This window comes from Mytilus galloprovincialis, chromosome 11 (genome assembly GCF_965363235.1).
Source record: "Mytilus galloprovincialis chromosome 11, xbMytGall1.hap1.1, whole genome shotgun sequence".
NCBI lineage: Eukaryota > Metazoa > Mollusca > Bivalvia > Mytilida > Mytilidae > Mytilus > Mytilus galloprovincialis.
In genome coordinates this window covers 86,299,787-86,325,148 of record NC_134848.1, presented here as the reverse complement: position 1 = coordinate 86,325,148, position 25,362 = coordinate 86,299,787, and the positions used below count along the sequence as shown (strand labels likewise).

Below are 25,362 nucleotides of genomic sequence, written 5' to 3'. Positions count from 1 at the left end.
AAATTTTAAATTAAAGTTGCACATAAATTCAGAAGTTGAGCCAGTTGCGCAAAGAATGTATAGGATACCGTTCACATTGAGGGAGAAAGTGGATAAAAAACTTGATGAATTAGAATCACAAGACATCATTGAGAGAGTAAATGACCAGACACCGTGGGTCAGTCCAGTTATTGTTGTTCCTAAACCTAATGGCGACATAAGGCTATGTGTTGACATGAGAGCAGCAAACAAGGCGATAGTACGCGAACGGCATCCGATACCAACTGTGGACGAAATATTGTACAAAATGAATGGCGGAGAATGGTTTAGTAAAATGGATTTGAGATATGGATTTCATCAATTGGAACTTGAAGAAGGTTCACGTGAGATAACGACTTTTGTCACACACAGGGGACTTTACCGTTATAAACGTTTGATGTTCGGGATAAATGCCGCACCTGAGAAATACCAACAAGTTATATCTCAAGTATTTCATGATATTGAAGGTGTCCAGAACATATCAGATGACATTGTTGTATTTGGTCGCACAAAAGAAGAACATGACGAAAGACTTAACCTAGTTTTAGACAGAATCCGTCAGAAAAAGTTAACTCTAAATGGTGACAAATGTGAATTTACTATGGACAAAATAACATTTATGGGTCATATCTTATCAAGAAATGGAATAGGACCAACACAAGAAAGAGTAAAGGATATGCTAAACGCAACAGAGCCGACAAATGGATCAGAAGTTAAGAGCTTTTTAGGCTTAGTTAACTATAGTGCAAGGTACATACCGAATCTTGCAACCATATCTGAACCACTTAGAAAATTAACAAAGAAGAATGAGACCTTCCGATGGGGAAAAGAGCAAAAAGAAAGTTTTGAAAAGCTAAAATATTCACTCAGTGAAGGAGAAACTCTAGGATATTATAGACTAGATGCAGATAAAACTCAACTTATTACAGACGCAAGCAATGTGGGACTAGGTGCTGTGTTAGTACAAGAAAATAAAGGAATGTCTCGAGTTATAAGTTATGCTAGTAGGGCGCTGTCAGAAACAGAAAAGAAATACTCAACAACAGAAAAAGAAGGATTAGCCGTGGTTTGGGCTTTTGAAAAGTTTCACTTGTATTTATACGGAATAGATTTTGAAATTATTACAGACCACAAAGCGTTAGAAAGTTTATATAACACAAAGTGTTTGAAAACAACCCAAAATGCAAGAATCCAACGATGGATGCTGAAGCTTATGTCGTATAATTATCAAATAAAATATTTACCTGGAAAACAAAATATTGCAGATGCGCTGTCACGACTGGTGGCAATTAACAAAACTGAATTCAAAGAAAGGAATGTCGCTGAAGAATTTGTAAGATTTTGCGCACAGGAAGGGACACCTAAAGCGTTAACAACACAAGAGATCGAAAAGGAAGCAAAAGTGGACACAGAATTATCAGAAGTTAGAAATTGTCTACAACAAGCTAAATGGAACCAGTCTGTTATGAGTGCTTATTACCCTGTAAAGAACGAACTGAGTGTAATAGGATATTTAGTAATGCGTGGACGAAGAATTATAATTCCAAAAACACTACAAGCTAAATGCTTGCAATTAGCTCATGAAGGACACTTAGGAATTGTAGGGACTAAACAGATGCTAAGAAGTAAGGTCTGGTGGCCAAACATGGATAAAGATGTAGAGAAATATGTTAAATCATGCCATGGCTGTCAGATTACATCTCAATTTTCACATCCAGAACCGCTGGAACCGACAAAGTTGCCTACAGGACCGTGGCAATACTTAGCGATTGATTTGCTAGGGCCGCTACCATCTGGACATTTTGTGTTTGTTGTAATAGATTATTACAGTCGCTATTATGAGATTGACATTACAAAAGACACTTCAAGTGAGAAAATGATAGATTCGCTTGAAAACATGTTTTTGCGTCATGGTTTACCACTATCTATCCGTTCTGACAATGGACCGCAATTTACGTCAAAACTATTTAAGCAATACTTGGAGGATATTGATGTGAAACATGTTAGAAACACACCATTATATCCAGCCGCGAACGGTGAAGTGGAACGTCAGAATAGATCTTTAATGAAAAGGATAAGGATCGCTCAGGCAGATGCAATGGACTGGAAACGAGAACTTAGAAAGTATATAATGGCGTATAGGACAAAACCGCATAGTGTGACTGGAGTTTCACCGTCGGAACTCTTATTCAAACGTAAGATAAGGACAAAGTTACCCGAGATATATTGCGAAGAAGATGTCACGACACTTGACGAAGAAGTGAAAGACAGAGACATGTACGCGAAACACAAGAACAAGATGTACATTGACGAGAAAAGAAACGCGCATGAAAGTGACTTGAAAACTGGAGACAATGTTTTAGTTAAACAACAATATACGAACAAAATGACAACTCCATTTATTTCAACACCTTACAAACTTGTTGACAAAATTGGTAATCAATGTGTTGTACAATCACCCGAAGGTGTACAATACCGTCGAAACACGACACATGTAAAGAAATATAACGATCGAAATGTTTCAAGTGAAAAGGACAATGACTGTGTTATGTTAGATGATCCGATTGAAACACCCAAACCGATTTCAGACGAAGCTGGTGATGTAACAAGACGTCCAGTGAGAGAGAGAAAAATGCCATCAAAATTTAATGACTATATTGTTTCATAATTTAGTTACATGTAGGATAGAAGGATTTGATATAGACAGTTAAAGTTTTATATTAGTAGGATTTGATAAAGACAGAAAAAAGTTTTGATTAGTTTTGAAAAGATAATAATTCTAGTAAGAATTTTCATTTTTGATTTTTTATATTTGATATTTTTTGAAAGTAGTTATTCTAGTCAAAGATAAAGAATATTCAGTCAGTTTTATTCTCTAGTCAGTTAATAGTTATTTTCATTCTAAAGAAAGAGGAGAGTGTAGTATATTAAGTATTGTCATATATTCTATATTGATACGTTCTGAATAGTGCTGTGGCTGTTCTGTACGATATGTGACTGTATGAAAGTACCCGTTGGGTACCAGGTATTATGATTGTAAACAATGCTGAATAAACGTGTCTTCTCAAATGTATTTCGTTAAATCGGCCAGATATATATTAAACAGGAACCATCGACACTACAATAGTATAATCGTGGTAAGAACATATTATAATCTCAGTAGAAGCGTGATAAGATCGTGTTGCATTCGGATAACTCGTGGTATGGTCGTTGCGAGAACGTGAAGAGCGTAGAAAGATCTTGATAAGCGTAGTGAGTTCGCAGAACAAACGCGGTGAGAATGTGGTATAATCGTAGCGGGATCGTTGTAGAAGCGTAAAAAGGACTTAGTAGCATCGTGAAAGCAACGAAAATTGACATTTTCATGTCGCTCATACCGCGACCTCACCATGATTTAAATTTATTTTAGATCGCAGTGAGCGTGGTGCAATCGTGGTCTGGTGGGACTGGGGCTTTATGTTGAACAAAAAAATACATACAGACCCGCCCCCATACTTGTCAATAATTAAATATATGGGTAATCCCAAGGTATTTTCGCCACTCTATGGAATTTACCATAATTGGATATTTTGGGAAGTCTACAGTATTTTAGATTTCATTAATGTTTTTAAAAAAATGGTGGGGGATTATTTCCCTCCAAATTCCATGAGGTACAAACTGTATGATCTTCAAACTATGGTAATCTCCTGATTGTTGACCAATTGGTCTTCAAAATTGCGAGAAAATTCTGCATCAGATGACGGTCTTCAGCTGGCACCTAATGTGTGTACTACATGCAGCTCAGTGATAATGGGCATCACATTAAACTCTTAAGCGTATGAATGAACTAAAATAAAAAAAAACATTTACAAGACTAACATCATGAACATAGGCAATATGGAGGCTCCTAACTTGGGACAGGCTCAGAAACGTGTCAATGTTAAACATTTTTTGTGACATATCAACCCATCCCATATACCTTTAGCTAATGTTGAATAAAAAATGTAAACAAACACAGCAATAGCACAGTTAAACTCAGTCTGAATTCAGAACAGGTAACAAAATCAGCTAAAAGCAAAAGAACAATAGGTTAACAAAGGACTTAGCTAGCAGTTCTTGACATGCCAGCTCTAAAGATAATAGATTATGTATTCATCATATGAACATTGAGCACAATCCCTCCTGTTTAGGGTTCAGTATCATACATTGTACCTTCACAACAAAATATGAGAAGAACATAACCTGTGTCATGTCAAAACTGGTTTTAGGATAAATGTGATATCCGATGCTAATACTCTATGAATGAATCAATATTACAATGTATTAATACCATATATATTGCAATGCAGTTAAAAGATAATTATTATTTTTATTTCAGAAAGAGATTAATGATTCTTATAGATATCATTGATGTCAGAAAATAGAACAATTGAGGTGTCAGGTATGTACTTAAAAAGTAATATGTTTGGAATGTACTAAAAAATAGAACAATTAAAAAGTCATTTATGAACAGAAAAGAGAGAATTAACATGTCAGGTGTGAACAAAAAAGAGAAAAGTTGACATGTCAGGACTAAAAAGACAACAATTACCATGTCAGGTGTGAACAAAAAAGAGAAAAGTTGACATGTCAGGACTATTAAAAAAGACAACAATTAACATGTCAGGTGTGAACAAAAAAGAGAAAAGTTGACATGCCAGGACTAAAAAGACAACACTTGACATGTATGAACAGGATTTAGATTCACATTCTCATGATTATTGACAAATGTATGTTACAGATCTTCCTAACACATTTGGTTTTTAGAATGATCTTGCTTTCTTTTTTATACGACATTTTTTGGTCGTATATTGGTATCACGTTGGCGTCGTCCTCTGCGTCGTCTAATGAAATTTTTGAAATTTTAACACAAGGTTTATGACCACAAAAGAAAGGTTGGGATTGATTGTGGGAGTTTTGGTGCCAACAGTTTAGGAATTAGGAGCCAAAAAAGGGCCCAAATAAGCATTATTCTTGGTTTTCGCACAATAACTTTAGTAAAAGTAAATAGAAATCAATGAAATTTACACAAGGTTTATGACCACAAAAGGAAGGTTGAGATTAATTTTGGGAGTTGAGGTCCCAACAATTTCAGAATTAGGGGCCAAAAAGGGGCCCAAATAAGCATTATTCTTGATTTTCGCACCATAACTTTAGTATAAGTAAATAGAAATCTATGAAATTTAAACACAAGGTTTATGACCATAAAAGGAAGGTTGGGTTTGATTTTGGGAGTTTTGGTCCCAACAGTTTAGGAATAAGGGGCCCAAAGGTCCAAAATTGAACTTTGTTTGATTTCATCAAAAATTGAAAAATTGGGGTTCTTTGATATGCCGAATCTAACTGTGTATGTAGATTCTTAATTTTTGGTCCCGTTTTCAGATTGGTCTACATTAAGGTCCAAAGGGTCCAAAATTAAACTTAGTTTGATTTTAACAAAAAATGAATCCTTGGGGTTCTTTGATATCCTTAATCTTAAAATGTACTTGGATTTTTGATTATTGGTCCAGTTTTCAAGTTGGTCCAAATCGGGGTCAAATTAAACTTTGTTTGATTTCATCAAAAATTGAATAATTGGGGTTCTTTGATATGCCAAATCTAACTGTGTATGTAGATTCTTAATTTTTGGTCCCGTTTTCAAATTGGTGTACATTAAAGTCCAAAGGGTCCAAAATTAAACTAAGTTTGATTTTAACAAAAATTGAATTCTTGGGCTTTTTTGATATGCTGAATCTAAACATGTACTTAGAATTTTTGATTATGGGCCCCGTTTTCAAGTTGGTTCAAATCAGGATCCAAAATTATTATATTAAGTATTGTGCAATTTAGCAAGAAATTTTCAATTGCACAGTATTGCGCAATAGCAAGAAATCTTCAATTGCACAGTATTGTGCAATAGCAAATATTTTCAATTGCACAGTATTGCGCAATAGCAAGAAATATCTAATTGCACAATATTGTGCAATAGCAAAAAAAATTGGAGTTATCTTTCTTTGTCCAGAATAGTAGTTGAATCAACTTAAATCATTGTTTTATACAATATACAATGTATATTCACTTTTACTACCAACGGCATCTGATAAATTAAAACAATCTTTACCATTCAGTGATAACAAGCACTTTATTTTACATTTTAATATTTTATGATGTATTTAAATGAGTAGTTATTGTTGCAAACTCCATTAGAAATTTGAATTGAGATCATTTTTGGAAAAAGGGAAAGGGGGATGTGAAAAAAAATGGGGGGGGGGGTTACATTTTTCTCATTTCAGATTTCATAAATAAAAAGAAATTCTTCAAACATTTGTTTGAAAGGATTATAAATATTCAACAGCAAAGTGAATTGCTCAAAGGCAAAAAAAATATTTTAAGTTCATTAGACCACATTCATTCTGTGTCAGAAACCTATGCTGTGTCAACTATTTAATCACAATCCAAATTTAGAGCTGAATACAGCTTGAATGTTGTGTCCATACTTGCCCCAACCGTTCAGGGTTCAACCTCTGCGGTCGTATAAAGCTGCGCCCTGTGAAGCATCTGGTTTATCTTTAAAACAATCACCTGCAAATGATAATACTAATTAATACTTCAATTTCAGTTTCTTGTCCTAAGTCAGATCAGACAGAAACAATTAATGTACCAAAAAACGTTTGAGGAGTGTAATTTTTATATTAATATTCATCTTTTCTGTATCAAAATGATATTTATAGATAAATAAAATGCATTTTTTTGTCAGGTGTTGAAAGTTAGTTCATATTGATCCCCATATATATACAATTTAAATAGACTTTTGTTCATTATTTATCTCCCTTTATAGAACGGGAAGTATTGGTATTGCCTCCCTTAGACAGAGAGATTGTTATTCAAGAATCAAAGTCTGGACCAAGAAATCTACACAGAATGTCATTGGTCGATCTGGGTAAACGTTTACTAGAGGCAGCCAAGCGTGGAGAGACAGATGAAGTAAGGACACTGATGTCTAATGGTGCTCCATTCACAACAGACTGGGTAATTATACATAGTTTAGGCAAGGAATTGTATGTTTAAAAGGAATGGAAACGCGGCTCGAGATCAATCGGGATACCCGCAGAGCACCCGCAGAGCTATAAACCATGTCTGTCTCGACGGAAGTATGATGAATAATATAAAGAAACATGACGGAGGTCCATTTCCTGTCATATAGATAGGTCTTTAAAATTCACGGGATCATCTTGCTTGGGAAGATATTAAGGAGAGAGAAACCCGAAATAAAGAATAAACTTCTGTTCTGTGAAAAAGTAACGGCCTTAGGTATAATTTTAATGCCTCATGGAACATATGTTTGTAATATTCTATTGTGAAAATTCTTATTGAAATAGACCTCTGTCTTGAAACTTGAGTGTGTTTCATCCGGATTACAGAACAAAATATACTGTGTTTTGATTTTTTTCTAAAAACTCGACAACTACACAGTGCAAAACAAAACAGTTGATATCATTATGAAGCTGAAACCTTATTCTATCGTTAAGTTCTTTTTAAAGTTTCTTGTTACTTTTCTGAATTTTCTACGATTTTTCGAAATTTCAGTTTTGAGTTTCATTCATCTGTCAAAATATGTCTATCAATCTGGGAGTGCACTACGATTTCTTTATAATATTGAAAAGCAGAAAAGACAAAGTGAGAAAATGAGATATCACTTTAAAGAAGAAATATTTTCCTACAATTTGGTATAAATTACGAATGCTAAATATAATTGGTACTATGTAAATTATTTTATTTCGAAACATGTAGAAAATTTGAAGTTGTGCATCAACAAATACATCGACACTTTGTATTTTGGTATGAGTTAAATAACTACTTTAAATATATGTAACATTGACATACAATTTAAAAGCTTAATCTTTTCTCTATCAAATAGTGTTGGTTTTATAAAAATGGTGATAAAAACGAATTTGCTATGACTTTTCAAAATCCCATGTTTATATTTCACATTGACGCCATTTTGTTCAGTCAAGTTCGTCACCGACGAAGTTACACATCTACAATGTTATTCATTTTTTTTTTGTCAAATACTTTTTTTAGATACTAAATCGTTGTTTGGTAATGCAGTTTGTCATTATTAAGGGTTGCCGCAAATTACCATACGCAACAGCAAAACGTTTCTTCCTTTTTTCTCGCAGAGCAGTACCCGAGCAGTAGTCTATAGGTCGCAAAAGTATTCCTTTGGTGTTAAAACAAATTAAATGCGAATGTGGGAAAGTTTTAACTGTTTCTAATTAGAAAATTTATTGCATCTCTGCATAATTTAGCATTAATTAACAGGTGAGCTCGGCGTTATTGATTTTTAACATCTTAAAGTATGTAAGACACAAATTAGCTTATCATTGATACATGATATATTATACCTGCAAATTGGACAAATCTGCATTGTTTATTATAACACCTGTAATCTAAGTTCTTTTATCTACATAATATACTGCAGTTGTTTACTTTTTTTCTCCCCTTCATAATGATTTATTATAATACTTCTATCTTTATCATGCATTCATATTTCACAATTGAAAAGTCATTTAGTTACATTCTTAAAATTTCCTTTATTTTGCAAGAAAACTATTGAATAAAACTCGTAAAATGTCCGATATTATCTGATTGTGACATACCTTCATGAAATATCAAGATAAAAAAAAACTAGAATAAACAGTTTTTTATAAGTAACTTTGCATGTGGTTGTATTGTTATATTTTTTTCTTGGATTAATTTATTTTTGATTTGATGATTTATCACCTAGCTACTATACCTAAGAAGAAAAAAAATATCATTGTCAAGTGAGATAACTAGTGTCAGATTAAGTGACCACGTTCGATAACTTCTACCAGATAAGTAATGAGCCAGTTAGAGCGATGGGGTGTAATTAACACCCGGTCAAAGCAAGAGATGCATCATAATATTTTCTTTGAAATCGACTGCGTTTCCATTCCTTTTAAATATACAATTCCTTGGTTTGGGTGTCTAATGGTGCTCCATTCACAACAGACTGGGTAATTATACATAGTTAAGAAAATGACAACACTATATTAAGTTAAACAATACTTTTCAATTTACACACAAAAAATAGGTAATGTTCTCTCTCTATCCTGCTTATAAAATTCATCGATGTTTATAGGGAGGTTCTGGAAGATGGATACAATAGACAAAAGTACAATGTATTAAAGAATGAGTGGAGACATCAGACATGTCAGACCAAGTACCGGTAGCAATTTATTAAAGATTGAGTGGAGACATCAGACATGTCAGACCAAGTAACAATTTATTAAAGAATAAGTGGAGACATCAGACATGTCAGACCAAGTGACAAAATATTAAAGATTGAGTGGAGACATCAGACATGTCAGACCAAGTACCGGTAGCAATTTATTAAAGATTGAGTGGAGACATCAGACATGTCAGACCAAGTACTGGTAGCAATTTATTAAAGATTGAGTGGAGACATCAGACATGTCAGACAAAGTACCGGTAGCAATTTATTAAAGATTGAGTGGAGACATCAGACATGTCAGACCAAGTAACAATTTATTAAAGAATAAGTGGAGACATCAGACATGTCAGACCAAGTGACAAAATATTAAAGATTGAGTGGAGACATCAGACATGTCAGACCAAGTACCGGTAGCAATTTATTAAAGATTGAGTGGAGACATCAGACATGTCAGACCAAGTACCGGTAGCAATTTATTAAAGATTGAGTGGAGACATCAGACATGTCAGACCAAGTACCGGTAGCAATTTATTAAAGATTGAGTGGAGACATCAGACATGTCAGACCAAGTAACAATTTATTAAAGAATAAGTGGAGACATCAGACATGTCAGACCAAGTGACAAAATATTAAAGATTGAGTGGAGACATCAGACATGTCAGACCAAGTGACAAAATATTAAAGATTGAGTGGAGACATCAGACATGTCAGACCAAGTACCGGTAGCAATTTATTAAAGAATGAGTGGAGACATCAGACATGTCAGACCAAGTAACAATTTATTAAAGAATAAGTGGAGACATCAGACATGTCAGACCAAGTATCTAAATATTAAAGATTGAGTGGAGACATCAGACATGTCAGACCAAGTGACAAAATATTAAAGATTGAGTGGAGACATCAGACATGTCAGACCAAGTGACAAAATATTAAAGATTGAGTGGAGACATCAGACATGTCAGACCAAGTACCGGTAGCAATTTATTAAAGATTGAGTGGAGACATCAGACATGTCAGACCAAGTAACAATTTATTAAAGAATAAGTGGAGACATCAGACATGTCAGACCAAGTAACAATTTATTAAAGAATGAGTGGAAATCTAGACATCAGACATGTCAGACCAAGTAACAATTTATTAAAGAATAAGTGGAGACATCAGACATGTCAGACCAAGTGACAAAATATTAAAGATTGAGTGGAGACATCAGACATGTCAGACCAAGTAACAATTTATTAAAGAATGAGTGGAGACATCAGACATGTCAGACCAAGTAACAATTTATTAAAGAATAAGTGGAGACATCAGACATGTCAGACCAAGTGACAAAATATTAAAGATTGAGTGGAGACATCAGACATGTCAGACCAAGTACCGGTAGCAATTTATTAAAGAATGAGTGGAGACATCAGACATGTCAGACCAAGTAACAATTTATTAAAGAATAAGTGGAGACATCAGACATGTCAGACCAAGTAACTAAATATTAAAGATTGAGTGGAGACATCAGACATGTCAGACCAAGTGACAAAATATTAAAGATTGAGTGGAGACATCAGACATGTCAGACCAAGTACCGGTAGCAATTTATTAAAGATTGAGTGGAGACATCAGACATGTCAGACCAAGTAACAATTTATTAAAGAATAAGTGGAGACATCAGACATGTCAGACCAAGTAACTAAATATTAAAGATTGAGTGGAGACATCAGACATGTCAGACCAAGTGACAAAATATTAAAGATTGAGTGGAGACATCAGACATGTCAGACCAAGTGACAAAATATTAAAGATTGAGTGGAGACATCAGACATGTCAGACCAAGTACCGGTAGCAATTTATTAAAGATTGAGTGGAGACATCAGACATGTCAGACCAAGTAACAATTTATTAAAGAATAAGTGGAGACATCAGACATGTCAGACCAAGTAACAATTTATTAAAGAATGAGTGGAAATCTAGACATCAGACATGTCAGACCAAGTAACAATTTATTAAAGAATAAGTGGAGACATCAGACATGTCAGACCAAGTGACAAAATATTAAAGATTGAGTGGAGACATCAGACATGTCAGACCAAGTAACAATTTATTAAAGAATGAGTGGAGACATCAGACATGTCAGACCAAGTAACAATTTATTAAAGAATAAGTGGAGACATCAGACATGTCAGACCAAGTGACAAAATATTAAAGATTGAGTGGAGACATCAGACATGTCAGACCAAGTACCGGTAGCAATTTATTAAAGAATGAGTGGAGACATCAGACATGTCAGACCAAGTAACAATTTATTAAAGAATAAGTGGAGACATCAGACATGTCAGACCAAGTAACTAAATATTAAAGATTGAGTGGAGACATCAGACATGTCAGACCAAGTGACAAAATATTAAAGATTGAGTGGAGACATCAGACATGTCAGACCAAGTACCGGTAGCAATTTATTAAAGATTGAGTGGAGACATCAGACATGTCAGACCAAGTAACAATTTATTAAAGAATAAGTGGAGACATCAGACATGTCAGACCAAGTAACAAAAAGATTGAGTGGAGACACCAGACATGTCAGACCAAGTAACTAAATATTAAAGATTGAGTGGAGACATCAGACATGTCAGACCAAGTGACAAAATATTAAAAATTGAGTGGAGACATCAGACATGTCAGACCAAGTAACAATTTATTAAAGAATAAGTGGAGGCATCAGACATGTCAGACCAAGTAGCAATTTATTAAAGAATAAGTGGAGTCATCAGACATGTCAGACCAAGTAACAATAAGATTGAGTGGAGACATCAGACATGTCAGACCAAGTAACTAAATATTAAAGAATAAGTGGAGACATCAGACATGTCAGACCAAGTGACAAAATATTAAAGATTGAGTGGAGACATCAGACATGTCAGACCAAGTACCGGTAGCAATTTATTAAAGATTGAGTGGAGACATCAGACATGTCAGACCAAGTAACAATTTATTAAAGAATAAGTGGAGACATCAGACATGTCAGACCAAGTAACAATTTATTAAAGAATGAGTGGAAATCTAGACATCAGACATGTCAGACCAAGTAACAATTTATTAAAGAATAAGTGGAGACATCAGACATGTCAGACCAAGTGACAAAATATTAAAGATTGAGTGGAGACATCAGACATGTCAGACCAAGTAACAATTTATTAAAGAATGAGTGGAGACATCAGACATGTCAGACCAAGTAACAATTTATTAAAGAATAAGTGGAGACATCAGACATGTCAGACCAAGTGACAAAATATTAAAGATTGAGTGGAGACATCAGACATGTCAGACCAAGTACCGGTAGCAATTTATTAAAGAATGAGTGGAGACATCAGACATGTCAGACCAAGTAACAATTTATTAAAGAATAAGTGGAGACATCAGACATGTCAGACCAAGTAACTAAATATTAAAGATTGAGTGGAGACATCAGACATGTCAGACCAAGTGACAAAATATTAAAGATTGAGTGGAGACATCAGACATGTCAGACCAAGTACCGGTAGCAATTTATTAAAGATTGAGTGGAGACATCAGACATGTCAGACCAAGTAACAATTTATTAAAGAATAAGTGGAGACATCAGACATGTCAGACCAAGTAACAAAAAGATTGAGTGGAGACACCAGACATGTCAGACCAAGTAACTAAATATTAAAGATTGAGTGGAGACATCAGACATGTCAGACCAAGTGACAAAATATTAAAAATTGAGTGGAGACATCAGACATGTCAGACCAAGTAACAATTTATTAAAGAATAAGTGGAGGCATCAGACATGTCAGACCAAGTAGCAATTTATTAAAGAATAAGTGGAGTCATCAGACATGTCAGACCAAGTAACAATAAGATTGAGTGGAGACATCAGACATGTCAGACCAAGTAACTAAATATTAAAGATTGAGTGGAGACATCAGACATGTCAGACCAAGTAACAATAAGATTGAGTGGAGACATCATACATGTCAGACCAAGTAGCAATTTATTAAAGAATAAGTAGAGACATCAGACCAGGGCTCACGGTACCAGGCGACTTGGGCGAAGAAGTCACCTTCCCGACCGTCACTTCACTTTCCCCGACCCCCAAAAGTGAAATCAAGTCGCCCTGTTCTTGACGATACTCGCTTTCAGTCGCTTCCGTAATCGGACATTTTCAATTTTTACCAAGTTGATGAAACATCATTTTTTTATTGATAATTAAAGAAATTCAGACATAAACGATTCATTATCTTTAGAAAAGAGATTGAAGCATTGTCTTCCCAGTGTGTAGCAGGTTATTTGATAAAAATACAACTTTTTATCACTTCATGCATTTTCGCAAGTTCCGGTGCTTGTTACTCGAAAACGTACATCAACCTAAATTTCGGCGGCAAAATAAGTTTGTTACTTCATTTAAACGTGATAAAAGTTGCCTCCAGTAAATGTTTAATCCATTTATTGCATTAAAAACGTCATGTTCCTTTTCAAATAACTTGTCAAACATCGTTTATTTTTGTAAATTTTCTTGCATTCGTCCGTCATTGACCGATTTCTAAACTACGGATCTGAACCGGACCAGCTATGACCGAAATCCGTACTTTTACAATAATTACTACGGACGCACGGACGGAACAGCTGACAGAAGAATATTGATTTCAAAGGGGAAAATTACGCATTCCACACACATTAAGAGACTGTTGGTTACATCTAATTGATTGGTGTATATAATTCCCTATATTTTTTATGGATTGTTTCAAACTATTGATTAAAGTTGCTTAGCTCTGAGACGATTATACTAATTTCAATATATTATGGCCCAGCTTAATAACTTTTATATTTTTTTATGAGAAACACTGAATTTCATACACAAGATAATTTTTAATTAAATTGTAATAATGATATATTATAATTTCTTGACATTTTTTTAAATAATTTTTTTTTTTAGTGCTAGATATTTAGTTGGAATAAGTTTCTCACAAGAACCTTAGTAAAACTTAAACAACTTTTAATTTCAAATGTTACTTTAATTGTATTTTTTTACTCAGATATGAATTGAACAATATAAAAAAGAACATTATTTGCATATCGCCCTTTATACTATTGTAAAATCCAAACATTGTAGCGCACCGCGCGAATGAGCACTTCTCTTTCAAATCTCACCACTTCTCCCTATCAGTTTCAAAAAGAGAAGTCACTTCTACCTATAATTCTGAAGTAGTGTGAGCCCTGCAGACATGTCAGACCAAGTAACTAAATATTAAAGATTGAGTGGAGACATCAGACATGTCAGACCAAGTAACAAAATATTAAAGATTGAGTGGAGACATCAGACATGTCAGACCAAGTAACTAAATATTAAAGATTGAGTGGAGACATGAGACATGTCAGACCAAGTAACTAAATATTAAAGAATAAGTGGAGACATCAGACATGTCAGACCAAGTAACAATTTATTAAAGATTGAGTGGAGACATCAAACGTGTCAGACCAAGTAACAATGAGTGGAGACATCAGACGTGTCAGACCAAGTAACAATAAGAATGAGTACCTTCATTACTGTTTTTGGTTTCAGCAACTGTATAATGTATAATCTACCTTGAGAACTTGATATTAGGCCATTATTTTGGAAGAAAGATAAATATAGGAATTATCAGATTATTATATAAAATGGTGCAAAACAATAGATAAAACAAGGATGAGATTGTTCAAAACTATCATTCATAGTACGGACATCAGAACACAGCAAAGGTATCGACCAATCAGTGATCCAGGCATAATTGACCTGTTTTATTTTTATATATCTATTTATAGCTTGGAACCTCTCCATTACACTTTGCTACACAGTTTGGGCACCATGATACAGCTGAGGTATTACTGAGAGCAGGAATTAGTCGTGATGCTCGGACCAAGGTAGACAGGACCCCATTACATGTGGCAGCCCAAGAAGGACATAATGATATTGTAGAATTACTCATACAGCATGCTGCAGATATTGACGCTAAAGATATGGTAAAATTATTATAACAAATCAAACCTTATTACGACACAATGTTAATACAAAGTTATTGTTTCAAGATTTTACATGAATTATTGATGAACACCAAAATGTGGCAATTAATGATATTAACCTAGTTTTCCTATGAGAATATTGTTTACTTGGTTTTCCTACAATGATGATTTTAACTTGGTTTTCAAATCATGTATTCAAAATCTGTCTCATATCTGCGCTTTTGTGCATTGATGCCATAAAATTGGTGATGTGAACATAAGAATTCGTTGGTTTTTAATGTTGAGACTTTATAAGGATGTTGATAGAGTTTTGATCAAAATGATTATTTGACCAATTCTTGTGTTGATAAAATCAATCTTGAGTATTGTAGCAGTTTGGTGAAAACATGTCACACTTAACCTTATGCTTATCAGCCAAGGCTTGTTAAATTGCTCACAGGCCTATTAATATATCTACAGGCCATTAGATTTTAACTAAACATTTCCAAAAATTCAGCTCCGGGACTGTAAATTTTAAAGATCACCGTGATAATTTTTCTGACATCTGAAGGGGAAAAAAACAAACCAAATAACTGTTGTACGTATGTTTCATCAATTACTGAAAAAGAATAATCCATTGTTATACGATTTTCAGTTGAAGATGACTCCATTGCACTGGGCCTCAGAAAAAGGCCACAAACCCGTTTTGGAAACTTTGATAAAACATGGGGCAGACATTAACTGTGAAAATAAGGTAGGCCAATCATTGTCTTTATAGAATAAGTAGATGTGGTATGATTGCCGATAAGACAACTATCAACCAGAGACCACATGATAATTGAACTGATTTACAAAACAACAAACAAACAAAACAAAAGTTTAACTTGTTTCCCATCACTGTCCTTAAAATCAGTAAAGAAGGAAAAAACAAGTCCACAAAACTCTGCCAAGACTATGTTTAAGAACACATGATTTTCAGCGAAACAAATGCTAAAGAAAAAAATGCATTGGAGATATGTGTAGAAAGGGGAGATAACTAGAGAAGGATGAAAGGGGAGATAACTAGAGAAAGATGAAAGGGGAGATAAGTTTTAAGTCCTATAAAGTAATTTTTAGTATCCACAGTGTAAAGACATAAAAATATGGTCATATCTATATCTAGGAAAATATTCTTGAGGGTGTATTATGCTGTATTGTTTTTTTATAACCATTAGATGAAAAGGAGAAATATACAATCGGAAAAGCTTCTACAGTATTTATAATATCAAGCTTCTACAGTATTTATAATATCAAACTTTTCTACAGTATTTATAATATCAAACTTTTCTACAGTATTTATAATATCAAACTTTTCTACGTTTAGTTTGACAGAACTCCATTAGATATTGCAATAGCCAATGGAAGGGCAGATATAGCAGAGTTACTGACCATGGCACAGGTTTGTTTGCATACAGACATATATTGAACATACCTGTCAACCTGTGACGATGAAAATGCAGGTCATGACCTGCATTGAAGAATCAAATCTCAGGTCATAACGCGTACGAACTTTTTCGAGCTGAATTTCAGTATTTATGGTACATTTTCTTATAATGTATATCAAAGATACCAAAACATCAATGCATGTTCACTTGGTTAAGTCATTTTAAATCTTATTTATTATTATTTCATTACACTTTTAAAGATTTTTATTAACTTGTGTATCACAGTCTTATGTTCTTTACTTATGTTATCATCTAAAATTTATTTTTCAAATGTATTTTTAAAATGAGTGTACTAGCTCTTAAACATACCATGTAGAGGTATTACATGAATGAACATTAATCCATCAAGTGAAAAGGAAATTAGACTATGATAAAATATAGTAATACAGTTAAAGGAAGTATAAATGTAAAAAATAATTTTCAACTTTTTTTTAAAAATTGTATAAAGGTATAAAAATAATGAAAAGTTATTTTTCAATATGTATTTGAATTTTATATTATTATGATTTAATCTTTTTCACCCATAAAACATAAATATAAGGAATAATTTTGAATGGTGACAAATAAGGGGAAGTAACTCTTAGTTGAAATATCTTTGTAAAACAACAGGGCAATTTATTTACGACCTAAAGCTAAGGTAATTGGTGTTAATCAACAGTGTGTTTGACACCAAAGCTGTCAAGTGAAGCCATGCACTTAATGGGTCACTTAGTTTGACAGTTTACATAGCTAGATGAACTGCATGTTCATGGAAGAATTACGAATTTGCCGGTATTTCAAAGGAATATTACTTATGTCATGAAAATCAATCTCAAGGCTAAGAATTACGGGTGAAATCGGGTCATTTTCGGAATTTCCGGGTGATCCTTCAGAATTGTGAAAATCTCGGGTCACACCCGCAGAATCCGGGTCAGTTGACAGGTATGATTGAATCATGTTTTTACACTGATTAGATATAGGAAGATGGGGTGTGAGTGCCAATTAGACAACTCTCCATCCAAATAACAATTTATAAAAGTAAACCATTATAGGTCAATGTACGGCCTTTAACACGGAGCCTTGGCTCACACCGAACAACAAGCTATAAAGGGCCCCAAAATTACTAGTGTAAAACCAATTAAACAGGAAAACCAACAGTCTAATCTATATAAAAAGACGAGAAACAAGAAACACGTATAAATTACATAAACAAACCACAATTACTGTACATCAGATTCCTGACTTAGGACAGGTGTGTTTGCAGCGGGATTAAACGTTTTAATGGTACCACACCTTCTCCCTTTTTCTGAAACAATAGCATAACATCACAACATAGAAAAACACACGATAACACTGATCTCTGAAAGTCAGAATTTGTATTCCTTCAAAGTGGAGGGGTATTAAGTTTAAACCTTCTACATCTGTATGTCCATTGTACATCCATCCATTCCATAATTGATTTCTGTTCTCTAACTTTAGTTTGCTGCAATTAAATGTTACGAAACTCTTACACAATGCTTATTACCACACAACACAGATCAAGTTTGAATTTTGGTAGTGTCACTTTTATCTTTCTAGAGTTATGCCCCTTTACAAGTGGAAACTCCTAACGTTTGCCTCAACAAAATACTATGAATTTTATACACAATATTTATTACCACAGAGCACAGATCAAGGTCAAATTTTGGTGGCTTCACTTTAACTGTTCTAGTGTTATGCTTCTTTACATATGGAAAAATTGCAAAAAAATTTGTTTTCTACCTTAATTTGTCTCAACCAAATGTTATGAAACTTGTACACAATGCTTATTACCACAAAACTCAGTTAAAATACAAATTTTAGTAGTGTCACTTGTAACATTCTTGAGTTATGTCCCTTTATAATGTTATATGTTAGCAGGGTCATAATTTGTGTCCTTGGACACAATTCCATATTTATTTATCTTTAAAGCATCTAATGTTCACATGCAGTACACAGTTATTTTTCACAAAAGAACTTGATATATTTGCCTCAACTATTTTATTCACAATTTATTTTCATCACATGATTTGTTTTGTTTTTACAGATGCAGTATGGTGGTACAGTACAACAGTTAGAGGACGTAAAATCACATGAGGTCCTGGTCAACGGTACAATGGTAAGTTGTCATAGCAACACATGAGATCTTGGTCAACGGTACAGTGGTAAGTTGCCATAACAACACATGAGGTCCTGGTCAACGGTACAATGGTAAGTTGTAATATCAACACATGAGGTCTTGGTCAACGGTACAATAGTAAGTTGTCATTGCAACACATGAGCTGAAGGACAACATGGTTTTTATACTGCACACATTGTTAATGTTCCAAATGACATAGTTTGTGTAACACTATAGATTTGAAGTAGACAATGTTTAAAATTCTATGCATTTTTTCACAGCATCATACTTAAACTCAATAAATAATTGATTGTTGGTGTTTTTTATATGAACTCCAAATTGGGGTCCAAAATTTAACTTTGTTTGATTTCAACAAAAATTGAATGTATGTTCTTTGAAATGCTAAATCTAACCATGTATTTAGATTTTTGGGCCCTGTTATCAAATTTGTCCAGATTGAGGTCAAAAGGGTCCAAAATTAAACTTTGTTTGATTTAATTAAAAATTGTGAATTCTTGGGATTCTTTGCTGAATCAATCCATGGCCATGTTTTTAGATATTGGAAATTGAACCATAATAGGTAAATTTAAATGTGTTAAGTTCATTAAACCACATTCATTTTGTGTCAGAAACCTATGCTGTGTTGGCTATTTAATCACAATCCAAATCCAGAGCTGTATCAAGCTTGAATGTTGTGTCTATACCTGCCGCAGCTGTTCAGGGTTTGACCTCTGCGGTCGTATCAAGCTGCATCCTGGGGAGCATCTGGTTCAGCATTATTATGACCACAAACATTTTTTTGGGGGGTTCGTATAGTGCTATGATGCCGTCGTCTGCATTGTCACATTTTGTTTCTGGACAATAACATGAGTTCTAAGTGAATAGATCTCTATGAAATTTTTTAAGGAGGTCCAATACCACAAAAGATTAGGGGCCTTAAACAAGCATTTTTATATTTTCAGGATAATATAAAAAAGAATATGTGGTATGATTGCCAATGAGACAACTGTCCACAAGAGACCAAAATGACACAGACATTAACAACTATAGGTCACCATATGGCCTTCAACAATGAGCAAAGCCCATACTGCATAGTCAGCTATAAAAGGCCCCGATAAGACAATGTAAAACAATTCAAACGAGAAAACTAATGGCCTTATTTATATAAAAAAATGAACGAAAAACAAATATGTAACACATAAACAAACCACAACCACTGAATTACATGCTCCTGATAGGCTAATAGCTTGTGTATATGTATTGTAATTGCTCTGAAATTGTAAGAAGGTTTGGATTCATTTTGGGGGTTATGGTGCCAACAGTTAAGAAATTAAAGGCCAAAAAGGGGTCAAAAACAATAACTTTTGTGTAAGCATATTGATCTCTGAATTGTACGACAAGGTTCAATATCACATATGGAATTTCCCCAAACATGCTGGAATAAGGGGACAAGAAATTACCAAAATCAAGCATTTTTCTAGTTTCCTGACAATAACTTTTAAGTGTATGAATCTCTCTAAAATTGTACTACAAGGTTCCAAACTACAAAGGAAAGACTGGGATTGAGTTTGATGATTACTGCTCCAAGGGGAGATTCAAAAAGTTTGTTTTTTGCGGGTGGTGGGGGTGGCGGGTGTTCCGATTCTTTTAAGGGGTTCATATTTTTTTTTCAAAATGTTAAAAAGAAATCTTCAATAGCTCAGTATTGCGCATAAGATTTGTAAGATCTTTGACCACATTTATTTTGTGTCAAAAACTTATATTTTGTCAAAAATTTGATCACAAACCAAATTCAGAAAGAATGGAGCTTGAATATTGTGACCAAATTTGCCCCCAACTGTTCAGTGGTCGACCTCTGTGGTTGTATCAGGCTGTGTTTAGCGAAGCACTTTATTAGCTAAATCACATCAATCTGTTTTAATTGGTGGAGGATCTAAAATAAAGTCTTTATATGGTTACTGACTTAACAAATACTTTTACATGATCATGGAATACATACTGGTATCTATAGTTTAAAGCATTGAAACTGAAGTTAATTTCAAATCGTTGGATTAGGATTGCAAATTTTTTTCTGGAATGGGTACAGGTGAACCATGCAATTAAATGTTTAAACATTATACAAATTTCCTATTTTTTTATGCACACTTTGGTAAATCAATGAAATCATTATCCACAAAAAAAACCAACTTTTCCTCAAATCACAAAAATTGTTACCAACAAATTAAATGAATACTCCTTTAGCAAATAAGTCTTAAATTTTCGACTTTAAAAATTAGTTCTTTATTTTACAGCATGCTGATTTGTCAAGTATAACAGAAGGTGATTCTATCACTATAGAAACCACAGAAATTGACCAATCAGATAATATTGAAACTGTGACCGTGACAACTGATGAACAATCTAACAAAGATGTTTTACCTGTAAATATATTCCAGAATGTCTCAAGTAAGTCTTGCTTTTATTGTAAATATGTAGGATTCAGGTGCGATAGGGACACTGAAGTGCAATGGTCTATGCCAAAGTGCGATGGTCCTTCCACTGATGTCAGCATGACCATGGCGGTTCAGAGTTCTACAAATATATTCCAGAATGAGAGTAAGTTATGCAAACTCATCTAAATCACATGACTTGAGAGTTTTGCTTCCCCCTTCTGTTCTCTTAGCAAAGCCCACTTGTGACCTCTCAAATTAGACATAATGTCTTGTAAACTCATCTAAATCACATGACTTGAGAGTTTTGCTCCCCCCTTCTGTTCTCTTAGCAAAGCCCACTTGTGACCTCTCAAATCAGACATAATGTCTTGTAAACTCATCTAAATCACATGACTGGAAGGTGTTACTTTCTCCATCTGACCATTGTGGGAGGCCCTCTCATAACCTCTCAAATTTAACAAAATGTCTAGCAAACTCACCTAAATCACATCACTGCATGGAGGGTTTTGTTTTCTCCTCAAGATAATTGTATGTTTGATTTCATGTAATTCATAAAACAATATGTAAATCATTGTTTTAACTGGTGAAGTTTTCCTATAATTCTATTGTTTATTCTGGACAAAAGACTGATCTAAATGAGCACTCACATTACTATGACATGACAAATGACTGTTTTATTTTTCAGGAAGTATAGAATCTGATTCCTTAGTGTTAGCCTCATGACAAATGACTGTTTTATTTTACAGGAAGTATTGAATCTGACTTCTCAGAAACCCAGAATTCCTCAGTGTTAGCCTCATGACAAATGACTGTTTTATTTTACAGAGAGTATTGAATCTGACTCCTCAGTAACCCAGAATTCCTCAGTGTTAGCCTCATGACAAATGACTGTTTTATTTTACAGGAAGTATTGAATCTGATTCCTCAGTTACCCAGAATTCCTCAGTGTTAGCCTCATGACAAATGACTGTTTTATTTTTCAGGAAGTATAGAATCTGATTCCTCAGAAACCCAGAATTCCTCAGTGTTAGCCACTTTAGCTGCTTTAGCTGAAGCCACGGCACCAAATACAATTCAACAAAGTAAGTCTCATTCTAGGCCATGGCACCAAATACAATTCAACAAAGTAAGTCTCATTATGTACAAAAATTATATAAAGCATTGTATAGTCTGACTTTGTACAGAGATACATTTGTATTTTAGGTACATCCACGTCATCATCACCATTACACATTTTTCTCATTCTGTACAGAGTTTTTTGTGTTACATGTTGGTTGTCTGTGACATTTTTGTTTTATATCTTTTTCCCACTTTGTATATATATATAAATAAGATGTAGTATCAGTTTCAATGAGAAAACTCTCTGTCAAAGTCACATTGAGATAAAGCTAACAAGTATAGGTTAAAGTACAGCCTTCAAGACAGAGTCTTGGCTCACACTGAACAGCAAGCTTTAAAGGGCATGGTAAATTAACGTGGCTTTAGCTATTAAATAATTCTGTCTTAAGGATTCATTCTTTCCTTACACAATTAAAACTGTAGAGTTCATGCTTACTAGAAGATGCCTGAGAAATCATGGTAAAATTCGGTAAGTGTTGAAACAAAGAGTTTTAAATATCGTGGGCAGTACGTTGACTGTCAAGCTTACAAGACACTGGTCTCTGAATTTGGATATTTTCTAAAAAAATTGCTTTACTGCGTGTAAAAACTTGTTTCAATGACAAATTTAGGAAGTACATAACACTGCATTTATATGTCATATCACAAATATTTCCAACTTTGTTTTACAGGAGTTGTTGCTCAATGTAATTGTTATCTTCTTTTAGTAGCATAGATTTATAATTGAATTCTACAAATATTAGTTTGATGAGCCACAAAATCCATGAAAGTTTGTAGCCAAAGAATAAAAATGACTCATAAGTATTGAAATTTGACAGTAATATTATATTTTCCATTTAATTGTTTTTATTTAAAATCTTTAGACACAGCCACAACTGAAGCCATGAATTGGTTAGAAAGTCAGGGTATAACCATGATAACGACCTCAGAGGGAGGGATCATCACATCTGCCATTGATAGTGGACAATCTATTACATTAACAGGTAAGAACTTGTAACCATGATAACGACCTCAGAGGAAGGAATTATTACATCAGCCATTGATAGTGGACAATCTATTACATTAACAGGTAAGAACTTGTAACCATGGTAACAACATCCGAGGGAGGAATCATTACATCTGCCATTGATGTGGACAATCTATTACATAAACAGGTAAGAACTTGTAACCATGGTGATCAGGGTACAAACATGATAGCAACCTCAGAGGGAGAGATCGTCACATCTGCTATTGATAGTGGAATATCTTTTACATTAACAGGTAAAACTTACGACCACTAAAGGCATTGAGAGCTTAACAAACTACCCTCAATAAAAGTCAATAGTCTAGTGTCAACTCTCAATAATTCAAACAACCAAAAGACATTTATAGAGGTCTACTAAAAGTCGTCAACAATGGTCAAAGGTGAAATGTCAATGGTAAAATATCAACACACTAATATTTAAACAATCAACGAACATCAATAGAGGTTAGCAAAAAGACTTCAACAATAGTCAAAGGTCAAATGTCAATACTCAGTTATTTAAATAATTTAAAAAAGACATCTATAGAGGTCAGCAAACTGCCTTCAACAATAGTCAAAGGTCAAATGTCAACACACAAATATTCAAACAATCAACAAACAGCTATAGAGGTTAGCAAAAAGTCTTCAACAATAGTCAAAGGTCAAATGTCAATACCCAATTATTTAAATCAGCAAAAGACATCTATAGATATTAGAAAACTACCTTCAACAATAAGGTCAAATAACTATTAGACATCTATATAGGTCAACAAAACTTCTTCAACCATAGTCAAATGTTTACACAGTATATTAAGAAGTGTGTTAAAAATCAAGTAACTGTGTTATTTTCCAGAGGCAGGAAAAATTGCTCTCAACTTTATCAAACAGCAAGATGGAGAAGAAGGAGAAATTGTTGTTAAACCTGAAGTTGACCTTGGTCCTGAGGTCATAGAGGAAGAGGCTCACATAGGGGGTGATGTTGAAGATATTGTAACAGGGCTCCCAGAAGGGACGGAGTTGGTAACGACAGGAGGAGATATGGATGACCAGGTAAGGCTCACATAGGGGGTGATGTTGCAGATATTCTAATGGGTGTCCTAGGGTGCAATTTTTTAATGACAACAAAAGGGTATGGGTGATAAGGTAAGGGGCACAAATGGATTATGTAGATATTCTAATGGGGTTCTTAGGGGGGCAAATTTTATGACAAAAAAAGGGTATGGGTGACAAGGTAAGGGGCACAAAGGGATAATGTTGTAGATATTTTAATGGGGTTCTTAAAGGGGTGGGGCAAATTTGATGACAACATGAGGGTAATGGGTCACAAGGTAAGTGGCACAAAGGGGTAATATTGTAGATATTCTAACTGGGCTCCATGTGAGGAGGGAATATTTGCTAATATGATTGAAATCTGCCTTTTCTATTATTTGGGATTTATATTATTACCTTCTAAATATGGGCTTTTACAATAATTTAAATATTGAGTCATCTAGATGGGGCATTATTTGACCTTACCTCATTTTAAGTGATGTCATAGTGATTATTTATCCCATTTCTGTAAAAATTGACAATGCATTTTCATAGGAACTCCCTTTACGGCTTAAACTGTACCATTTTTAAAGGCAGTGCTTTAAGGCCTGACTTTCAAGTCATGAGGTTCATCTTTTCATACGCAATCTATGCAGGGGGTCTTTTGGCCAGAAATAGATCCGGAAATGTTCGAATTTCTCCTCTTCTTTTTATGGTATGATATGGTTTTTGTTTCTTTCATTTACATTGGAGACTAAAGAAACGATCAGTGTGTATTGTTCGTTTTATAGAACTTGTTATTAATGTGTATTTTGCATTACAAGCAGTCAACCTGACTACACACTATCATTATTTGTATTCCGTGTGGAAAGAGGTCGGGTCAATTTCGAGTGTTATCTGACATCTAAAGATTTTTT

General features: G+C 34.1%; 2 protein-coding genes across 3 annotated transcripts in view; one reads left to right on the top strand and one right to left on the bottom strand.

Moving 5' to 3' along the window:
- The window catches only part of LOC143052968 (cathepsin L-like peptidase), a 29,572-nt gene extending 25,877 nt beyond the window's left edge, over nucleotides 1–3,695 (bottom strand). Inside the window, exon 1 of the mRNA XM_076226146.1 lies at nucleotides 3,677–3,695. The gene's annotated coding sequence lies outside the window, so the exon portion shown is untranslated. The remainder of the gene's footprint in view (nucleotides 1–3,676) is intronic.
- LOC143052966 (uncharacterized) overlaps nucleotides 1–25,362 on the top strand; it is a 41,480-nt gene that overhangs the window by 3,296 nt on the left and 12,822 nt on the right. For both annotated transcript variants that reach the window (XM_076226140.1, XM_076226141.1), the window contains exons 2-11: nucleotides 4,376–4,438; nucleotides 6,854–7,044; nucleotides 15,086–15,283; nucleotides 15,918–16,016; nucleotides 16,626–16,700; nucleotides 18,791–18,862; nucleotides 21,154–21,307; nucleotides 22,278–22,376; nucleotides 23,277–23,396; nucleotides 24,270–24,466. In XM_076226140.1, coding sequence (XP_076082255.1) covers nucleotides 4,408–4,438; nucleotides 6,854–7,044; nucleotides 15,086–15,283; nucleotides 15,918–16,016; nucleotides 16,626–16,700; nucleotides 18,791–18,862; nucleotides 21,154–21,307; nucleotides 22,278–22,376; nucleotides 23,277–23,396; nucleotides 24,270–24,466 — 1,236 coding nt within the window. In that variant the 5' untranslated portion in view covers nucleotides 4,376–4,407. The remainder of the gene's footprint in view (nucleotides 1–4,375; nucleotides 4,439–6,853; nucleotides 7,045–15,085; nucleotides 15,284–15,917; nucleotides 16,017–16,625; nucleotides 16,701–18,790; nucleotides 18,863–21,153; nucleotides 21,308–22,277; nucleotides 22,377–23,276; nucleotides 23,397–24,269; nucleotides 24,467–25,362) is intronic.